The following is an 18,277-nucleotide window of genomic DNA, read 5'->3' as shown; positions in this document are numbered from 1 at the left end:
ATATGATAAGTTTGACTTGCAGAAAGAGGCTACCTTTTCTCTTGCATTTCTACTTGCACAAGAACTCAAGCACAAGTGAAAATTTTGGACTGGACCTAACTCTAAATGAGAAAAAGAAAACCACGTACGGAGACAACTGGAATCAGACGCCAAGTGACCACTCTATAATCGTCTCAGAAAAAGATGTTAGTAGGGTTGTATATTCCTGTGCTACTGAACTTAACGTGCCGGGCCTTCTTTGTTGTAGAATGCTCTGCCTGGGTCCTGGTGCCGACCTGGTCCTGCTTCTCCCACAATCCATTTGCAAAGGGCCAGTATTCGAGACAGACATTCAATGAACTAAAAATGCTCAAAGTTCCATGTTCAATAATGCACAAAATAATGGTTTTAACAAAGGCAATAATTCTCCTATTCGTTCGGGACTATATTCTAATGTGGAAGCATACAATCTTCTTGACTGCTGCACCTCAACTGGCTGAGCTGATATCCTTTTCAGAGACAGAGTATAGCCGTGGTGGCGAACCTTTGGCACTCCAGATGTTATAGACTACAATTCCCACCAATTGGCCATGCTGGCAGGGGCTGATGGGAATTGTAGTCCATAACATCTGGAGTGCCAAAGGTTCACCACCACTGGAGTATAGCAATGGGACAGTGAAAAGCTTACCGACTCCACGGTCGTCGATTGTGGGATTGTCTATCCATCTCTGAGCTTGCTCGATCTTGCCTTCCAAGTGGACAGCGGCTTTGACTGGCCTGCTGTTTGCAACCGCCCGGTTGGTTTTCGACTGCAGATTCTGGAGCGAGGTAGCGATCTGCTTAGCTAAGGCCCGGGCTTCTGGAGAGTCCCCCTTTCCACTGCAGTTCAGAGAAGCAGACTTAAGCACACTTTGGGAAATCCATTTTTTAACAAGTACGTTGCCTTCAATTAACACAGGGGTCTGCAACCTGTGGCTCTCCAGATGTTCATGGACTACAATTCCAATTGGCCATGCTGGAAGGGGCTGATGGGAATTGTAGTCCATGAACATCTGGAGAGCCACAGGTTGCAGACCCCTGAATTAAGAGGACGAGGCTTCTGCATTATACTTACAAGAACAACCAGCTGATCTATACAAGCACGGTTGTGACAGACATTTCACAAAGCCCTGCGGACTACATTTTAACCGTGATAATATAAAGCCTTGCTTCACAAAGGAAAGAAAGCAGCACCCCCAAGGCACAAAAGCGAACAGGAAAAGTTCAACAAGAAGAATCGGTCCTTGTATTTCATTTTATTCAGTTAAAAATTTAATCAGTCGCATTTACACTGCAATCCTATGACAAATTGCTCCAGTCCAAGACCAGGATTGAACTGCTCATGACATTCCACAGTCTTGAACTGGTTTTAAATCAAATTGATTTTCAAGACTTCCTTCAAAAGGTCCTGAGAATTGTTTTGGTGAAGTACTACTGAGAATAGTTAAGTGATCTCTAACCCCAGTGGGATGTAGGGATTAAGAAAGGTGGATTCTAATTGGGAGAACTGGATTTGTTTCCTCGCTCCTACACATGAAGCCTGCTGGATGACCTTGAGCCAGTCACAGTTCTCTCCAAACTCTCTCAACCCCACCAAACTCACAAGGTGTCTATTATGGGGAGAGGAAGTAATCCACTTTAAGGCTCCTTCTGGCTGAGAAAAGAAGGGTACAAATCCAAACGCTTTTTCTTCCCTTCTTCTTTTTCTGGAACTACAAATATTTATAGCCCGGCTTTCTCACCAGTGGAATCCGGTACACTTTTGAGGTGAGTTGGGTGCAGGGCAACTTTTTAACAGGGGAGGAAACAATTCCAATCTTTGCAGATTTTAGATTAGATCAAAATTTTTAATTCCAGAGATTTGCTGTTAGAACAATCTGGTGAAAACAGAGGCCAAGGAGAACCGTCACTATATACTTTAATGGGAAAATTCCAAGGGAAGACAGAATCCACACATGACCAGTTTGGTTCCCAGACTTGGTTCCCAGTTTGGTTTCCTGATTTCTCCTTATAACCATGAGGATCTGAGACCACAGGACAGAACAAAACATTCTAGAGCAGTGGTGGCGAACCTATGGCACCGGTGCCAGAGGTGGAACTCAGAGCGCTCTCTGTGGGCACGTGCAAACAGAGTCACACACCCCACGCACACACATCTAGGCTGGCCTGGGCCGCTGGGCTTGATTATTAGCATTAAAACGAAGACCTAGTTTTGGGGAGGCAGTGTAGGTAACCCTGTTAAGCGCTGTTAAACCCCACTGATTTTCATGCGAAGAACAAAAACACAATCCTTTACCTGGGAGTAAGCTCAGTTGCTGGCAATGAGGCTTGCTTCTGAGTAAACCCTCCTAGGGTTGTGATTCACTTGTTGGAAGAGTTGCATGGGGGCTTCAAAGCAAAGCCACCGACTACCACCAAGCTTACTCCCGAGTAACGTGCGCCTTGGAGCCAACCGTTTTTTCTAAACTAAAACCTCAGTATTCAGGTTAAATTGCCGTGTTGGCACTTTGCGATAAATCAGCGGGTTTGGGGTTGCAATTTGGGCACTCGGCCTCGAAAAGGTTCGCCATCACTGTTCTAGAGCATGGAACTTGCATGCAAACTTTGCTCAGGACTGCAGTCAAGAAAGGTGTTAGCACAAGCATGAGAATACATACTGTTTCCGGAGGTCTGACAACTTAGCGGTCAGAGCAGAGATTTCTCCCAGGGACCGCAGAATATCATCTCTCTCCTTGGGATCTTCACAGAGCTCTGCGATTTTCCGGGCTTCAGCCATAATTCCTCGAATATGTTCCTCTCCTTCACTGCCCCCGTGAGGATCAGCTAGCCAGCTCTTAGGATTTAAAAAGAGTGGTATCAATACATCACTTTTGGAGACCTATTGGCAATATTTCAGTCATCTGTGGTGAAACAGCATTACTAATACAATTACTAGTACAGTATGATCTACTGTCAGCATCCTTCTCAGATTTAAGCAAGCTTAATGCAATCAATGTCAACACCTTTTGGTGTAGATGGTTCTAAAGGAGACATTTTGGAATCATCTAAAGTTGGATTTTTGTATGATTCCAAAATGTCTCCTTTAGAACCATCTACACCAAAAGTGTCAAACTCGCAGCCCTCCAGATGTTATGGACTACAGTTCCCATCATCCCCATGCCAGCATCATGCTGGCAGGGGATGATGGGAACTGTAGTCCATAACATCTGGAGGGCTGCGAGTTTGACACGTGTGATCTACACCAAAAGGTGTTGAATATCTAAAATCAAAACAAGGTTTCTTTCAGGGTTTTTTAAAGTCATACTACAGGATGAGAGGCACGAGTGACCTTGACTTAGATAAGTAAACAAGGTTTCATAAATCAGGACTGCTTTCACACAAGAATTCCCCACATTTCAGCCCCCCAACTGGTGGATTTTATTCCCAGGTTTCTACATGATGTCATTCTCTGTTTGTGTAGACTCACATAAGAAAAGGGGGTGCAATAGTAAATATTAATAATAATAGAACTACCACTACTGTTGCACTCTGGCTATAACTAATATTTCAAATGCGTATATCTATATACATGAATTTATTTCAACTTATTTTTAACAACTATAACAAATAGATTCAGGGTCATCCGTATTAATTCAGGTAAGTATTTAGTTCACACTCTCCCATCAGTTCAACATCCTTAAGGTAAGTAGTCAATCAATCCAAAAACATGTATATACATAAATATATTCAGTCCATCTTGGTTCATCAACATTTTATATGAATCCACTAAGGTAAGTATTCTGTACGTATTCAATGATAAATCCAAAATTGTGCACAGACATAAGTCCAAATTCTTTTAAACACAAGGAGGAAAACGCATTGCGCCTAATCCGCGTTTTTCGATGGCTTCATCAGCCTCACAGGTTGTAGATATAATTTATATTAAATTATATAGACATAATTTATATTCTCTGTGAACAGCTCATTCGTTCACCCTCCACACAAAAAAAATCTGCTTTATTTTAACGTCTAAAAAACCCAACGTTTTCTGGACTGGAACTTCGTCAAAGTGCAAGTCAGTTACTCTCTTCGGTTACTTGCTTTCTTGGACAAAGAGGAGAGCATCCTTGACATCTCTCCAAGTGTGAGTTGTTACGGGAATCATTCCTCTCATGCTTGTGGTTTTAAAAAAAACACAGCAGAAAGAAATCACTCGCAGCTCTCGGGAAGGCAGCGGAGGGGAGGAGATTATCAAATGTGTCTGCAAACACATGGAGGCCTTTTTTTAAAAAAATGAATAGGGTATGTTATTTCTGTGCAGTGCTGTCTTAGCCTTGCTTTTTCAAAACAAAGAAAAGTCGAAGAGAGTCCTGAAGGTCATGTGGGGGGTGGGGCTTCAATGTATAGCAGGTGCCCAAAGGAAAACGGCCAGCTGAAAACATTTTACCCTGGACTGTGTGGAATCTCTTTTGGAAGGGCAGGCCCCTTTCAGACTGCCCTTATCATCTGTTTGAACAGCCTGCGGCTGATGGGTTTTTATGTCATTTCAGACACAACAGTTTTGGCTCCCAGCTGCTAACGGATTTTTGTTTTTAGCTTTTCAGGCACAGCCGTTTGCGTCCTGCGGCCATCCCAGGGCTCAGCCATTTTACAAAAACTGCTTTCTTCCACTTTCGGTTCTTCTCGCACTTCTGAATAGCTCCAGTGTGTTGTTCGATCTGACTGAAGTGCTTCTAAAAGAACGGCTATTTTTGTCCCGCCTTTTCCCGCGCTGTGTTCTTTCCCAGGTTTTTTTTTAATGTTCTAAGATTTGTCGGAGGCTTTCACGGCCAGAATCACTGGGGTGCTGTGTGGTTCCCAGGCTGTATGGCCGTGTTCTGGCAGCATTCTCCCTGATGTTTTGCCTGCATCTGTGGCTGGCATCTTCAGAGGATCTGAAGATGCCAGCCACAGATGCAGGCGAAACGTCAGGAGAGAATGCTGCTAGAACACAGCCATACAGCCCGGAAACCACACAGCACCCCAGTTCTAAGGTTTGTGTGACGGGGCTCTAGCAGCACCATTGCCTTGCCTGTCACTGTAGCTGAAAAGGAACGCCGTGCAGAAAAAGGCAGGGGGGAAAATAGCGGAATTGTTTGAAATGACCAAAGCACTTCAAAGGTGGTGCATAGATGGACTGAAACAAGGTGTATGAAACACCTGTCCCTGTATCTCTTTACCTGGGTCCAGGTCAACAACAGATAACGCCTGGTTTAGTAATCTAAAAGGGGCTGCCAAATCACATCAGCAACCGCACTACAACAGAACGCCCTGGTTGTGGAACCAGCCTGGGGGTCACACCCAGCGAACAAACGTGAACTTCAGAACCGGAGTCGTAGAACATAAGAACATATGAAAGAGCCTGCTGGATCAGACCAGAGTCCATCTAGTCCAGCACTCTGCCACTCGCAGTGGCCCATTCTACTCACAATCTTATTCTACACACATCTGTTCCTCGAGGCAGATCCAGGAGACAAAAAGAAATATGTCTTCACTCGATAAGTAATAAAGTTGAGGAATTCACTGCCAGTGAGTGTAGGCTAGGAACACAGATGACTTAATAATGGGGTTAGAGTGAAACATGGAGAAGAGGAACCATCAGTGGCTACTGGCCACGGCAACTAAAGGAAACCTGCAAATACAGATGGAGCAAATCTCCAAATATCAGTGCTGGGGGGCACCATCATGGAGAGGCCCCTAAGTCATGCTTATTTGGCCCTGCAGGGCAGTTGGGTAACGTGTTAAATAGGACGCTATGTGAGACACATGGTCTGGTCCTCTCCTTGAGTGCACTTGAGTCTCAGAAAATAATGAAGTATGTGACCCTTTCCTTAGAGGCCTTTAACTTGATGATGATGATGATTATGGGCAGGAAACACAGGTTCTCACTAAGACCAAAACAATCCTGGAAGACCGTTTCTGAGCACAGCTGCTTCGTTAGCCCCGGGGGACAGCTGAGCAAAACATACAGGGAGGGTTTCCTGCCTTCTTTCTTCATTACAGTCCTGGTCATACCTGAGCTGCATCTATTTTCTTTGCAATGGCCTGTTTAGAATTGGTCATCGCTTCCAACTTGCGAGCCGCATTTTCCACTTTTGCGGTCAGTAAATCCAGACCTTGGGACACCTGGTGTGCCTTCTGCATGGCTAGCGGGGTAGCACCTTGTCCTCTGTTAAGAAAGGAAAGAAGACACTGAAATCCCTGTGAACTCTGACCCACTACACTGGACCTCACAGAACTTGGCCAGAGACCTCTGATTTGTACAGGAAGAGAAATATGCACGTTGGAAGCTGTTGGGGGCCTCCTCCCCAGATCCCAAGGCCGATCCCAATTCCTGTCCCGGCCTGAGCCATGTTTTGGATTACAGTCCACTTGTTTGCAAGTTATTCAGTGAATAAGGAATTACTGTACGTTATAAACTTTCCTTGAAAAACTCAGCCATAAAGAAACTCTGCACACGCGATACATGTATCTGGACAACTTGGTAATCTGTTGCCTCATTTTCCCCCTTTGCAGAACTGTAGCATATCCTACACTACAATTTCCCCACCAGCTGTGGAAGACCACCCAGTTACCATGGAGAAAGCACAAGGAGCTTTCAGATGCAAGTGGAAAATTGATGTTAGCTTGATTGTCACGGCAGCATTTGAAGGAAAATACGGTCTGCTCCCTCTCCCTTCTACACGGCAGCCACCTGCACCCGATCTGAAAAGTTGTGCATTTCTCTCTGAGCCATATGATCAGGCCTCTGCAAACCCACTCACAGTTTTGATGGGACAATAAAGTTGCCCCCCGACCCTCTGGTGAGGGAACACAACTTGGCATGACATGACAACCCCTTCCAACAAAAAAGGGGAAGGAGGGATCTCTTAATCCGAACTCGGGGGGTGGCAGCCTCCCCCACAGTTTCTTAGATCCACAGAGTTCTAGAACAAATAAAAGCAACTTACAACGTCCCACCAAGTGCTGTGGTACATGCAGAGAACCTGGGAAGAAGCGTCTGTGGTAGTCACCAATTATGGCTGGCCAGTATGCAGAATCAAAGTCTGTGAGCCTCTTGGTATCATCAAGTTCCATATTACAGTTGCTCATGACAGCATCAGGATACAGACCCCACTGCATCAAATGGGGAACTCAGTGCTTCCAAGAGGGTCAGACTATAAATGGGGGCGGGGGTCCAGTACAGCCCCTCCCCTTTGTTCCCAGAACTACCTTGACTTTGGCTGCATGTATCCATGTTCCCCCCCTCCCTATCTTTCAATGAATGGGAAGGCAGAGCCTTTCCAAGGGCTAAAAGCGGTGTTTGATGATGATGGGGAGGGCTGAATGCCAGGGGAAACAGAAGAAAGCAAGTACATGGCACGTGGCCAAAATGTGGGAAAGAGATACGAAAAAAGAAAGGAACGGAGCAAACTCTGGATGCACCGAGGCTTCACAAGAGAACTTCTCCCTGTAAATTCAGTAGTCAGAGTTGCTCCGTTCAATCCTAGAAATATATTGCCTGTCACTGTTTAAAATAAATCAGGTATCTACCTATCCGTGTTATTTTAAAGAAATGCCATGTTTGGAACACCAGAATAACTATTTCCTGAACAACGGGCTACGAGTATTTAGAAGAAAGCCGAGTTTACCTAGCTCGAAGGTCTGCCACTTGGTCGGTCAACTGGCCAAGCATCTTACAGGTCCCCAGAATCTCTCTACGTTCTTTGCCCGCACAAAGCTCTCCAACTTTCCCGGCTTCATCCAGGATCTGCCTAATGGCCTGTTCGCCGGAGTCACCTAGGAAGCAAGAACGTGTGAATGTGGACAATGAAAGCCATGCATTATTTACGCAAAGGGAACCGCCAGTCCTATTAAAAACCCTGAGCCACATCCAATGAAGGAGGAAAGAAATATAATCCATCATAATGAAACAATGCTTCCACAGCAGGGTAACGTTGCTCTAGTAATAGGTGTATCATTTCAAGGTTCGGGGCGAGATACACCTCCCTGAAAGTCAGTCGATTTTAATTCCAAGAAGAAATCTCATGGAATCTGCAGAGTGTTCTTACCTCTGCATAATTTTACAAGATAAGTGACAAAACAGTTAAAAAGCAATGTATTGTCGAAGGCTTTCACGGCCGGATGTGGTGGGTTTTCCGGGCTATGTGGCCGTGGTCTGGTGGATCTTGTTCCTAACGTTTTGCCTGCATCTGTGGCTGGCATCTTCAGAGGCATATCACAGAGAACATAAAAACATAAGAACTAGCCTGCTGGATCAGACCAGAGTCCATCTAGTCCAGCACTCTGCTACTCGCAGTGGCCCACCAGGTGCCTTTATTATTTATTTATTTGACTTAATATACCGCCCAATCCCCGAAGGGCTCTGGGAGCTCACCTGCAGGAGGTGAAAGCAATGGCCTTCTGCTGCTGCTGCTCCTGAGCACCTGGTCTGCTAAGGCATTTGCAATCTCAGATCAAGGAGGATCAAGATTGGTAGCCATAGATCGACTTCTCCTCCATCAATCTGTCCAAGCCCTTTTTAAAGCTATCCAGGTTAGTGGCCATCACCACCTCCTGTGGCAGGATATTCCAAACACCAATCACACGTTGCATGAAGAAGTGTTTCCTTTTATTAGTCCTAATTCTTCCCCCCAGCATTTTCAATGAATGCCCCCTGGTTCTAGGGAAGAGGGAAGTCTGTTACACACTGTGTCCAGTGAAAAGGGCATGTTTAGTGGGGTATATATTGTCCATGTCCCAGCGTGGGGAAGCAATCAGTAAGTGTTCGGGTGGAACTTGTTATGCAAAGATGTGGTTGATAGTATTGTATTGCCGGTAGGGCTTATCAGTCCAGTGAGTGATTCATATTTTCATGCCCTGCAGCAGCAGCAGTATTGGCGAATGCAACAAGATCCACCAGACCACGGCCACACAACCCGAAAAACCCACCAGCACCAGTTTAAAAAAAATTTTGGGGCCAAATTTTTGTTCACTGCAATTTCCTGTTCAGAGGGCAGCCTTTATAAACTGGGATAGCATCACTTCCTGGTTGGAAGACAGGATCAGACGTGTACCTTTACTGGGAGAGCAGATCTGTGCAGTCCCAGATCAGAAATGGAAGAGCAGGAAAACGTCATGGCAAATTTGCCAACAGAAATTCTCAGGTGTGGAGACTAGTAAAACTCTGCATGCATATGCATGCCTGACCCACCCAAGACTCAGACGGCAGGCCTTGTTGGTGGAGAGAAAACCACTTGTGATGGTCTTGGAGGGGCTGGACTCCACTACAAAGACCACCACCCACATAGACTAACTATATGATCCCAGTGGACAACAAACTCATGATGAAAACTAAAGTGGACACCTCAGAGTCCCTCTTCTGGTGTCTGTTCTAAGTCAAAGGAATTGTAGAGAAACTCCCTTGCTCCCTAGATGTGTACCTTATGCTGCGTTGTGCATTGAGATGGGCCAAACAACTCTAGAAACCTTGGCATGGATAAGGGCCATAAAATATTGGCTGCATATACATTTTCTAGTGGGATCCAATAGCTATATTCCCTCTCTGTTATCAGATCACTTTATTTCAGAATGGTATACTTTGATCTTTAGAAAGGTTGAAGCCATTGGTTTCCCTTTGGAACCACTCCTTATGCTCACAAAGGTGGAAGCCTTCAGACTAGTTAAGAATAGGCTCTTGGATCTTGATTTTCCTAATTTGACTCGTGCTGCGAAGACAACCTGTTCTCCGACTACATTATTAATCCCATGTGAGCGAGGAATTATGGCAGCATATCTTTGTCTGCTGATTAATCCCACCCAGAGGAGAGCCTTGGCTACTGCAAGATGTAATGTGCTGCCATCAGCTCTGCTGGAGGGAAGATTTAAGAATATGGAACGTTCTAAAAGAGTTTGTTCATGTGATATGACTACGGTTGAAACACTTGACCATTCTTTGTTTCTATGCCCTAAATACAATAAGATACGCATGGAATACATGAATTCCATTTTCTTGCCATGTTCTCAGTGGCATGAGTGTTGTAAGATACCCAACCTCCTGAACAGCTGTGATGTGCTCTTTTGTGAAACTGTTGCAAATTTTATACTGGAAATTAGTAATTTTAACTGTATTTCTTAACCTTGTTTTGTTTTAAAATTTTGTCCTGTTTTATATGCCAATAAAGGCTTGTGTTGTAGAGAAACTCCCCTCCGTTGAGTGTAATAATCACCATGGGTGCCAGAAGTTCTGCTGACACAGCCATGTATGGAAAGCCACACAACCTGGTCGGATTGTTGGCTTGACTCCTTCAGAAATCTCCGCTGATGGAAGGGGTGGAGGTAAAAAATTCATCCCTCTGAGCTCTTGCACAAACGCTGCGTTGGATCCAACGTAATGCTTTTGCCCTCAAGGGACTGCCAATTTAGACAGCCCACCCGTGTGCACAGGAGTCAAGGGACACAAGAACAGGGCTGACGGGCCCAGCCGAAGCAGGGCGCTTTCACAGGCCCCTGACTCTAATGGAGACAGATTATTTCTGCCACTGGAATGTAACAGATGGAGACGTCCTTAAGTCTGATGGATCACACATTATGGGATTAATCTGAATGAACTTAATAAATGAGCCATTTCCCAAAGCAACCTTTTCTACGGACCTGTTTCCCTGCTCTCGACCACAGTTAAAGGTTTTACCATGAAAAAACAGGATCTCACTCCCCCTTCCTTTCTTGGCACCACGGCCCCTATAGAATTAGGTTTAACTATGGTTAACACTAGCCAGGGTTGGAAACTGGGGCCAGTGGTTAAGGGCAAGGCCAACAGCAGCTGGCACAGGAAGAGCAGGGGAAATCCACAAAGAGGGGGCACAGCGTTGCACAGTCTGCTTTAATTGCTGGTGCCAAATCCGGCCCTTGAGAGGGCTTATCAGCTGAGGCAGCTGAGGCAACCCCCGCTCCCTGATCTGGTATGGAGGGGGGGTTTACCTCAGCTGGTTCGTGGGCCTGATAAACCCTTTTTAGTTGAGGTAGCCACCCCCTCCCCAGAGCCTGGCCCAAACAAGTCACATTTATGCCATATCTGGCCCTTGTAGCAAACAAATTCGGAAAATTTCTCTGACTTTTCTGATTTTCTGCTTGTCATCAGGTTAATTAGTTTGTTTATTTGTTTGTTTGTTTATTATACTTGTATGCCGCCCTCCCCCGGAGGGCTCAGGGCGGTGAACAACAAGATAAACAGGATACACAGATAGAGCACAGATAAAATCAATAAATATCAAAATTAATTAATAATAATTATGGCTCTATATTCATTATGAGGTTGTTAGCTGTTATGTATAGGGATAGTTAATAAGTCATGTAGAGATTGGTGCTTTGTTATTCTGTATGCTATATATTATACTGTTAGGCTATGTAGGTGCTTATTGTAGGTGCTAAAGTATGTGATATGTTATATGTGATATGTTATGCAGGTGCTTACTGTAGATGCTGAATTATATTGTATGCTATGTATTATGCTGTTACGCTATTATGTTGTATGCTATTGAAAAATTTATTATGTGCTATGTGGATTATGTTGTTTGTAATTAACCTGAGATAGGAATATTATTGTTAGTTATATTTAGCTCTTGTTGGGTTATTGCCATGGTCTGGTGCAAATGTTGTATTATTATGCTTGGCCTTGTTGTATTGCTGTTGTTGTCATTTAACATGCTGCACACCGTCCTGAGCCCTCCGGGGGAGGGTGGTATATAAATTAAATTTCAAATCAAATCAAATCCTTGACCTAGGGCCGGGTTGGAAACCTATGGCACTCCAGATGTTCATGGACTACAATTCCCATCAGTCCCTGCCAGCATGGCCAATTGGCCGTGCTGGCAGGGGCTGATGGGAATGTGGGAATTGTAGTCCATGAACATCTGGAGTGCCATAGGTTCACCACCACTGACAGCTGCAATGACCCCAAGTGAAAATCCTACACAGCACTACTTTTTAGAAGTATCCTCATTTATTTAACCTAAAATGCGAAAGAAAGATTACACCACAGAAAATTAAATTTAATGCAACCCGTGCAATCCTATTGCTCATTGGAGAAACAAAACTAGGGACATGTGCTGGCCACTGGTAGAAACAGACTTCAGCTGAGATTTGACTGCCTGTTCCAAACAGTATTTTCAGTGTAGCTATCAGACCTTGGGTAGAAAAATAAATGATCCAGGCTTCAGCATGCTCCATAGAACTAAGCAATGGCCTTATTGCAGACACATAAATTATAGATTTTCTGGTAGATGCCGGCAAGTAAACACAGATGCAAACTCCAGTTAATGTTGGAGAGCCCAGACAATCATGTTAACATGCAGGGGCGGCATCCGTCTTATCAATTACAGAGTTCTGTTCTCCTGTCTTTAATTTAATGGAGGAAACGTTTCCGTACAGCAGAGGGAAGATAGGAGGGTAATAAATATGCAACATCACTCTGCACCAAACAGCAGCACCAGAATATTGATTGAAGAAGGCTTTGAGCAAAATAATTTGGACGAGCTGATAAAGTAAGCAAAGCTCTCTCTCTCTCTCGCATAGAAATGATTTGCTTTGCCCGAACAGTTGGAGGAATTGAAATCTAAAGCATCCATTTAGAGCAAGAGTTGCATTAAAGAAGAACGGTGCCTCTACTGGAACACAACACCCACACTGAACTAGTGTGCAATTGGATTAAAAGCACAGAATTTAGCATCCTGGGATTCTCAGTGTTCCATGTATGCAAAATCAAGCATCTAGCTCAGTGTTTCCCAACCTTTTCGAGGTCAGGGTACCCTTGACCTCACTCTTCATATCTCACGGTACCCCTGCCGCCACCCTCCACCTTCCCCTCCCATTGCCCCTGCTTGCCACACACCCCACCTTCCCCTCCCAGGGTGAAGGGTAGCACTGGGGGGGGGGGCTGCTGACCTTGTGGCAGGCCCTGTCCCATGGGCCAGCTCCATGTCCTTGCTGGCGCCAGTGGGAGACACCACAAAAATGAGGGGGGGGCGGTAGTGTTGCCGCGGTACCCCTGGGACATGCTCACGGCACCCCAGGGTACCAGGGAACCCTGGTTGAGAATGGCTGCTCTAGCTCAAGGGTACCCAGCACAGCGCCTGGGGATTTCACGGCTCCTGCCGACACCTGTCCTCGTATCCACCAAATGTTTTTAAGAAATGGGCAGGGACAGGTAGGTCTCTCGCCCAGCAGGGCTTCCAAATGGCTGTGCAGATTTTTTAAAATGTTGCTTTGGAGGCAGCTGCTGCCACGGCCCAAAGATTTTCACTGTGTGACCAAAGGTAAGCTGTGGCAGCCAGGCTAATGGCGGACTCTGCCTCTGGCTGCAGCTATTTTGTGGCAAACGTTTTGTGGCTGCGCCCAGCACCCTGTGTCACAATTCCAAAGGTGCCCACCGGCTCAGAAAGGTCTAGCTGTTTGGATTTTACAGAGAGGCTCAAAATCCTGTTGAAATCTAAAAAAGACAGAGGAGAGTAAGAGAAGCGGATCGTGGTTGGAAGGGCGTTGGGGGGCTTCGACAACCTAAAGAGACATCTGCCTCTCTCAAAACTTTACAGAAGCAACACAGATTATGCCAAGTAAACATTGGACACCCTGCATGAATTATGTCAGTGGCAGAAGCTGGCATTAGCTGGTGTGGAGCTTTGATTCTTCTCACACCCTGCATGGGAGGGCTATTCAGGATCTGAACCCAGTGGTGGTCCCTTATCAAGAAGCTTTGCTGAGGATACTGAAGGACATAACCTTACCTGCAGGAGCACTGGGGTCTCTGAGCCAGCCTTTGGCCTGATTCATCTTGGAATCGATTAAGGCCAACGCCCTCTTCATGGCTTCAGTGTCCTTTAGTTTTAAAAAAAGAGGAGATTATTAGATACTACCAGCCACTGATTCTGAGGTGTCAGAAAACTGAACATAGCCATACAAACAATGCACACCACAACCAGCAAACTTCTCTGCCAGATACATTCCTCTCACTAAGAACGAGGAACTCATAACATGCGTTGTTTTAGATCAGGTCACGTGCCTTCATTTCTCAAGCAATCTGATGGCCGAAGAACCAGAGGGGTATCTAGGCAAACTGGAGCCCGGGGACAAAAACTGAGTCCCCACCCCCGGTATGGGCGGCCACCCTCCCCCACCACGACTAAACACCTCCCACCGACAGTGTTGCATCTCAGGAACCAGGAGTCGGAGGAACAAAATACAGCACTTTATTCCATGGCTGCTACCCACACATAGCATAAAATCACTCTGCAGCTGTGCTCAATATAACACAAATACTAATTACCAATTACCAGTGCAGCAGCTGCAGACTCTTAAAACCATATAATACCTCACATCAATACAATACGTTACAGACAGCAAAACATACATGGCTCTCTCCCCACCAACTCTCTTTCCTAATTTTGTCCTCACCACCAACCCTATGAGGTAGGTTGTTAGTCTGAGAAACAGCTCCAAGCCAGTGCAAGTGGATATTAAGCATGTAAATCTCTCACAAATCAACCCCAGCAAAACATTTACCAAACAACTGTCAGCATCATCTCTCACAAAACACCTCCGGTGGAATCCACCCCCAAACAGCATCACTTTCAATGGTGTTTAAACTAGGGAGCTCAGATTCTCCTTTTAAATCCACCTTAAAGGGAGAATCTGGGGTCCCCAGTTAAAACAAGATTGAAAGTGATGCTGTTTGGGGGTGGATTCTCCCCCACCCTGAAATGGCATCACTTTCAATGTTTAAACTGGGGACCTCAGATTCTCCCTGCTGAAGGGGGTGGATTTAACAGGAAAATCTGGGGAAATTTGGGGAGTGCCTGCTGTCAGGGGTGCAATTGTTAAGCTAGCAGCACTAGAATTTCAGGATAACTTTAGGAGACTCTCCTGATGATACCAGCCAGGTTTGGTGAAGTTTGGTTCAGGGGGTCCAAAGTTATGGACCCTCAAAGGTGTAGCCCCCATCTTCTATAGCTCCCATTGGAAACAATGGGGGATGGGGCACCTCTTTTTGGAGTCCATAACTTTGGACCCCCTGAACCTAACCTCACCAAACCTGGGTGGTATCATCAGGAGCATCTCCCAAAAAATCCCTGAAATTTTGGTGCTGCTAGTCTAAAAACTGCACCCCTTGAAGGCCAAAAACGGAAAACACTAAAAATACAAAAAACACACAAACGAACCTGAATTTTTGCGCCCCCCCCCCCCCAACGTGACTAAATGGGGTTGCCCAGGGACATTTGACTCCCCATGTCAGTTACTCCCCTGCAAAGAACAGAGGACTAACTACCCTAAATGTTAACACATTTAACATGAAATAGCCACATCGCTTCTTTGCATGCAAACTCTGCTTTCTGCCCATTCTCCATCAGGGGGCAGTATCAGGTTTTTGATATACCATAGTAGCCTTCCTCAAAGGTGATAGCGAACGCACATACAACTCCGACACTTGACTGTTCTTTACACATGTGCCAAGTAATTCTCACATTACATCTGACGCACGTACAGCTGACCATGAAATTAAAATATAATATTTATCCAGGCCCTGGTCCTCAGTTTCATTCATAAAGTGAAAGTGTGTGGGCTCTTTTGCACAAGCAAATGCTCATATATGTGTGACCACAGCCAGTATGAAAGCCAGAAGAGGTGAATACAACAACTAGCCTCATCAAAACATATGCCAACCCACAAACCAGAGGTGGGATCCAGCAGGTTCTCACAGGTTCCCGAGAGTAGGTTACTAATTATTTGTGTGTGCCGAGAGGGGGTTACTAATGGGTGATTTTGCCACGTGATTTTTGCCTTAGTTACGCCCCTCCTCTCAGCAGTAGCGCGCAGAACTGGAAGCAGTCTAGCAGGAGGTGCACCGTCGTGCGTGGCAGCCTGCACCTGTGTGCATTTGTTTCCCGCCCAAGGACCGGCGCAGCGGCTGCGTCCTTGCCACAGCCCCGCCCAGGAATGCCCCGCCCCCGGAATGACCAGCCACGCCCCGTCTTGCCCCGCCCAGCCTCATTGGCGCTATGCCACAGTTTGAATCCCACCACCATGGGAACCTGTTCCTAACATTTTTGGATCCCACCACTGCCACAAACCCCCAGAGAATAGCACTTCTGGGCGAAATCAGCCAAGGGGACCGAAGCAACAATATAAACCACTTTGGCCACAAGCGGAGTTTCTCAGTTTACCATTCTCCAGTGGCCAGAGGCAAAAGATAAAAGCTGCCATTATCAATTTTCCCAGCTCCCAAACTTCTCAGAAGGACCCAATGTTAGAGGCCAATGGCCCCATTAGTATAAGCATCTGTGGAATCACAAATGTTACTCACAGATTTCTCAGTGCTCAGAGACAGCCACGATGTACATGGTAGAACTTTACATGCATGTAAGTGTAGAATAATTTCACACAAAAAAAGCTAATTGCTTTTTATTATACAAAGGAGATACTAACAAGAGCACAGCGAAGACTTTTTTACACATTCAGTTATGGGCACACCTAAATGTGGCGCATGCACGCACCCCGCTTGAGATCCAGGGAACGCCCAAAAAGCCAGTGCAAAAGCTCCAAGATGCGGGACTCATTTATCAAACACAGGAAAAACTGAGTAGAGCAGGTGGTTCACAAACAAGGCTCAGCGTCGAACAACAGAGGTCGACGCTCCATGGTTTGTCTCTGAATTAAGAGGATGTTTGTAGATTCTGGGTAACTGAAACATGGCACTGTCCCAGGGGCAACTCCAGGAGTGGGGTTCAGCTGGTTTGCACTGGTTCGGTAGAACTGGTACCTAATTTTTTGTTTCACTCAGCGAACTGGTTGTTAAAAGCGGCTTTCAGAGCCCCAGAGCAGCTGGGCGCCTTGACACCTGGCTGCCCCTGGGCACTAAAAGCCCCCTCCCCCCCTCCCAGCAGAGCGAGGAGGCTTTCAGAGAAGCAGGGGCAAGAAGAAGAAGAAGAAGAAGAAGAAGAAGAAGAAGAAGAAGAAGAAGAAGAAGAAGAAGAAGAAGAAGAAGAAGAAGAAGAGGAGGAGGAGGAGGAGGAGGAGGAGGAGGAGGAGGAGGAGTTTGGATTTATATCCCCCCTTTCTCTCCTGCAGGAGACTCAAAGGGGCTTACAATCTCCTTGCCCTTCCACCCTCACAACAAACACCCTGGGAGGTAGGTGGGGCTGAGAGAGCTCCGAGAAGCTGTGACTAGCCCAAGGTCACCCAGCTGGCGTGTGTGGGAGTTAGTCTGAATTCCCCAGAGAAGCCTCCACAGCTCAGGCGGCAGAGCTGGGAATCAAACCCGGTTCCTCCAGATTAGATACACGAGCTCTTAACCTCCTATGCCACTGCTGCTCCTCGTTGCCCCCCACAAGAAGTTCCTCTGCAGCAGGTAAGTGAGCGGGGTGTGTGTGTGTACGGGGTGTGTGTGTGTGTGAACCAGTTGTTAAATTATCAGAATCCCACCACTGGGCAATTCCAAGGTATACCATAGATTCCAGGCAAAATCCCTCCCGAAATTCTCCACCACACAGGCACCGCTGCCATATCTCCAGGGATTTCCCAGACCAGACTTGGGAAAACTCTTGGGGATGCCCATGTAATGCCAGACTGTTCTTGAGATCACTGGTGTAGTGCCGGGGGGGGGGGGGGGGGCGATGCCCCAGGCGGAGAAGCGGCGGAAGTGTGGTGGGGGCGTTCCGGGGCGGGCAGCACCGTGGCAGGGGCGCAGGGCATGCATGCGTCCCGGGCACAGTTTCCCCTCTTTCCGCCTCTGCTTGAGAGGGACGAAGGGGCATGGAAATTACATCAGGGAATAAGTTCTGTCCCGGTCCCTAAGTCAACCTTTGCTTCATTTTGCCAGAGAACTTTCCAGTGATGTCTGTCTGTTTGCTATCTCACCCCAGCTTCCCATTTGGGACACCTTTCTTTGTGTGGAAAAATCGAGCAAAACGCAAAAAGGTTTTGGGTAGACAGGTATTAATCAGGACAGGCCACAGGTGACCAGGGATTCACTTGTGCCGTGGAAACCATCCTTTGGCCAGTCACACATCTTCAGCCTAACCAAGCTCCCAGGGTCATTGTGGAGATAAAAATGGAGCACAGGGGAATCATATAAGCCTTTTCAGATCCTCACTGGGGAGGAGGGCAGGAAATCAAATAAAGAAAGAATAAAACAAATTAGCAGGGCGTTAATATACTGCAAGTCCTGGGATAGAGAAATGGCCCCAATAAACAAGTCTGGAAAAGTACAACC

General features: G+C 46.2%; 1 protein-coding gene across 2 annotated transcripts in view; it reads right to left on the bottom strand.

Annotated features, from left to right (window-relative positions):
- Window positions 1–18,277, bottom strand: part of VCL (vinculin) — a 137,240-nt gene that overhangs the window by 35,391 nt on the left and 83,572 nt on the right. For both annotated transcript variants that reach the window (XM_048503064.1, XM_048503062.1), the window contains exons 7-11: window positions 13,797–13,887; window positions 7,668–7,815; window positions 6,052–6,205; window positions 2,676–2,851; window positions 668–858 (exon numbers count right to left, since the gene is read on the bottom strand). In XM_048503064.1, coding sequence (XP_048359021.1) covers window positions 668–858; window positions 2,676–2,851; window positions 6,052–6,205; window positions 7,668–7,815; window positions 13,797–13,887 — 760 coding nt within the window. The remainder of the gene's footprint in view (window positions 1–667; window positions 859–2,675; window positions 2,852–6,051; window positions 6,206–7,667; window positions 7,816–13,796; window positions 13,888–18,277) is intronic.

Source organism: Sphaerodactylus townsendi, linkage group LG07, assembly GCF_021028975.2.
Source record: "Sphaerodactylus townsendi isolate TG3544 linkage group LG07, MPM_Stown_v2.3, whole genome shotgun sequence".
NCBI lineage: Eukaryota > Metazoa > Chordata > Lepidosauria > Squamata > Sphaerodactylidae > Sphaerodactylus > Sphaerodactylus townsendi.
Note: the sequence above shows the minus strand (reverse complement) of the source record. Positions and strands in the feature narration are given on the sequence as shown.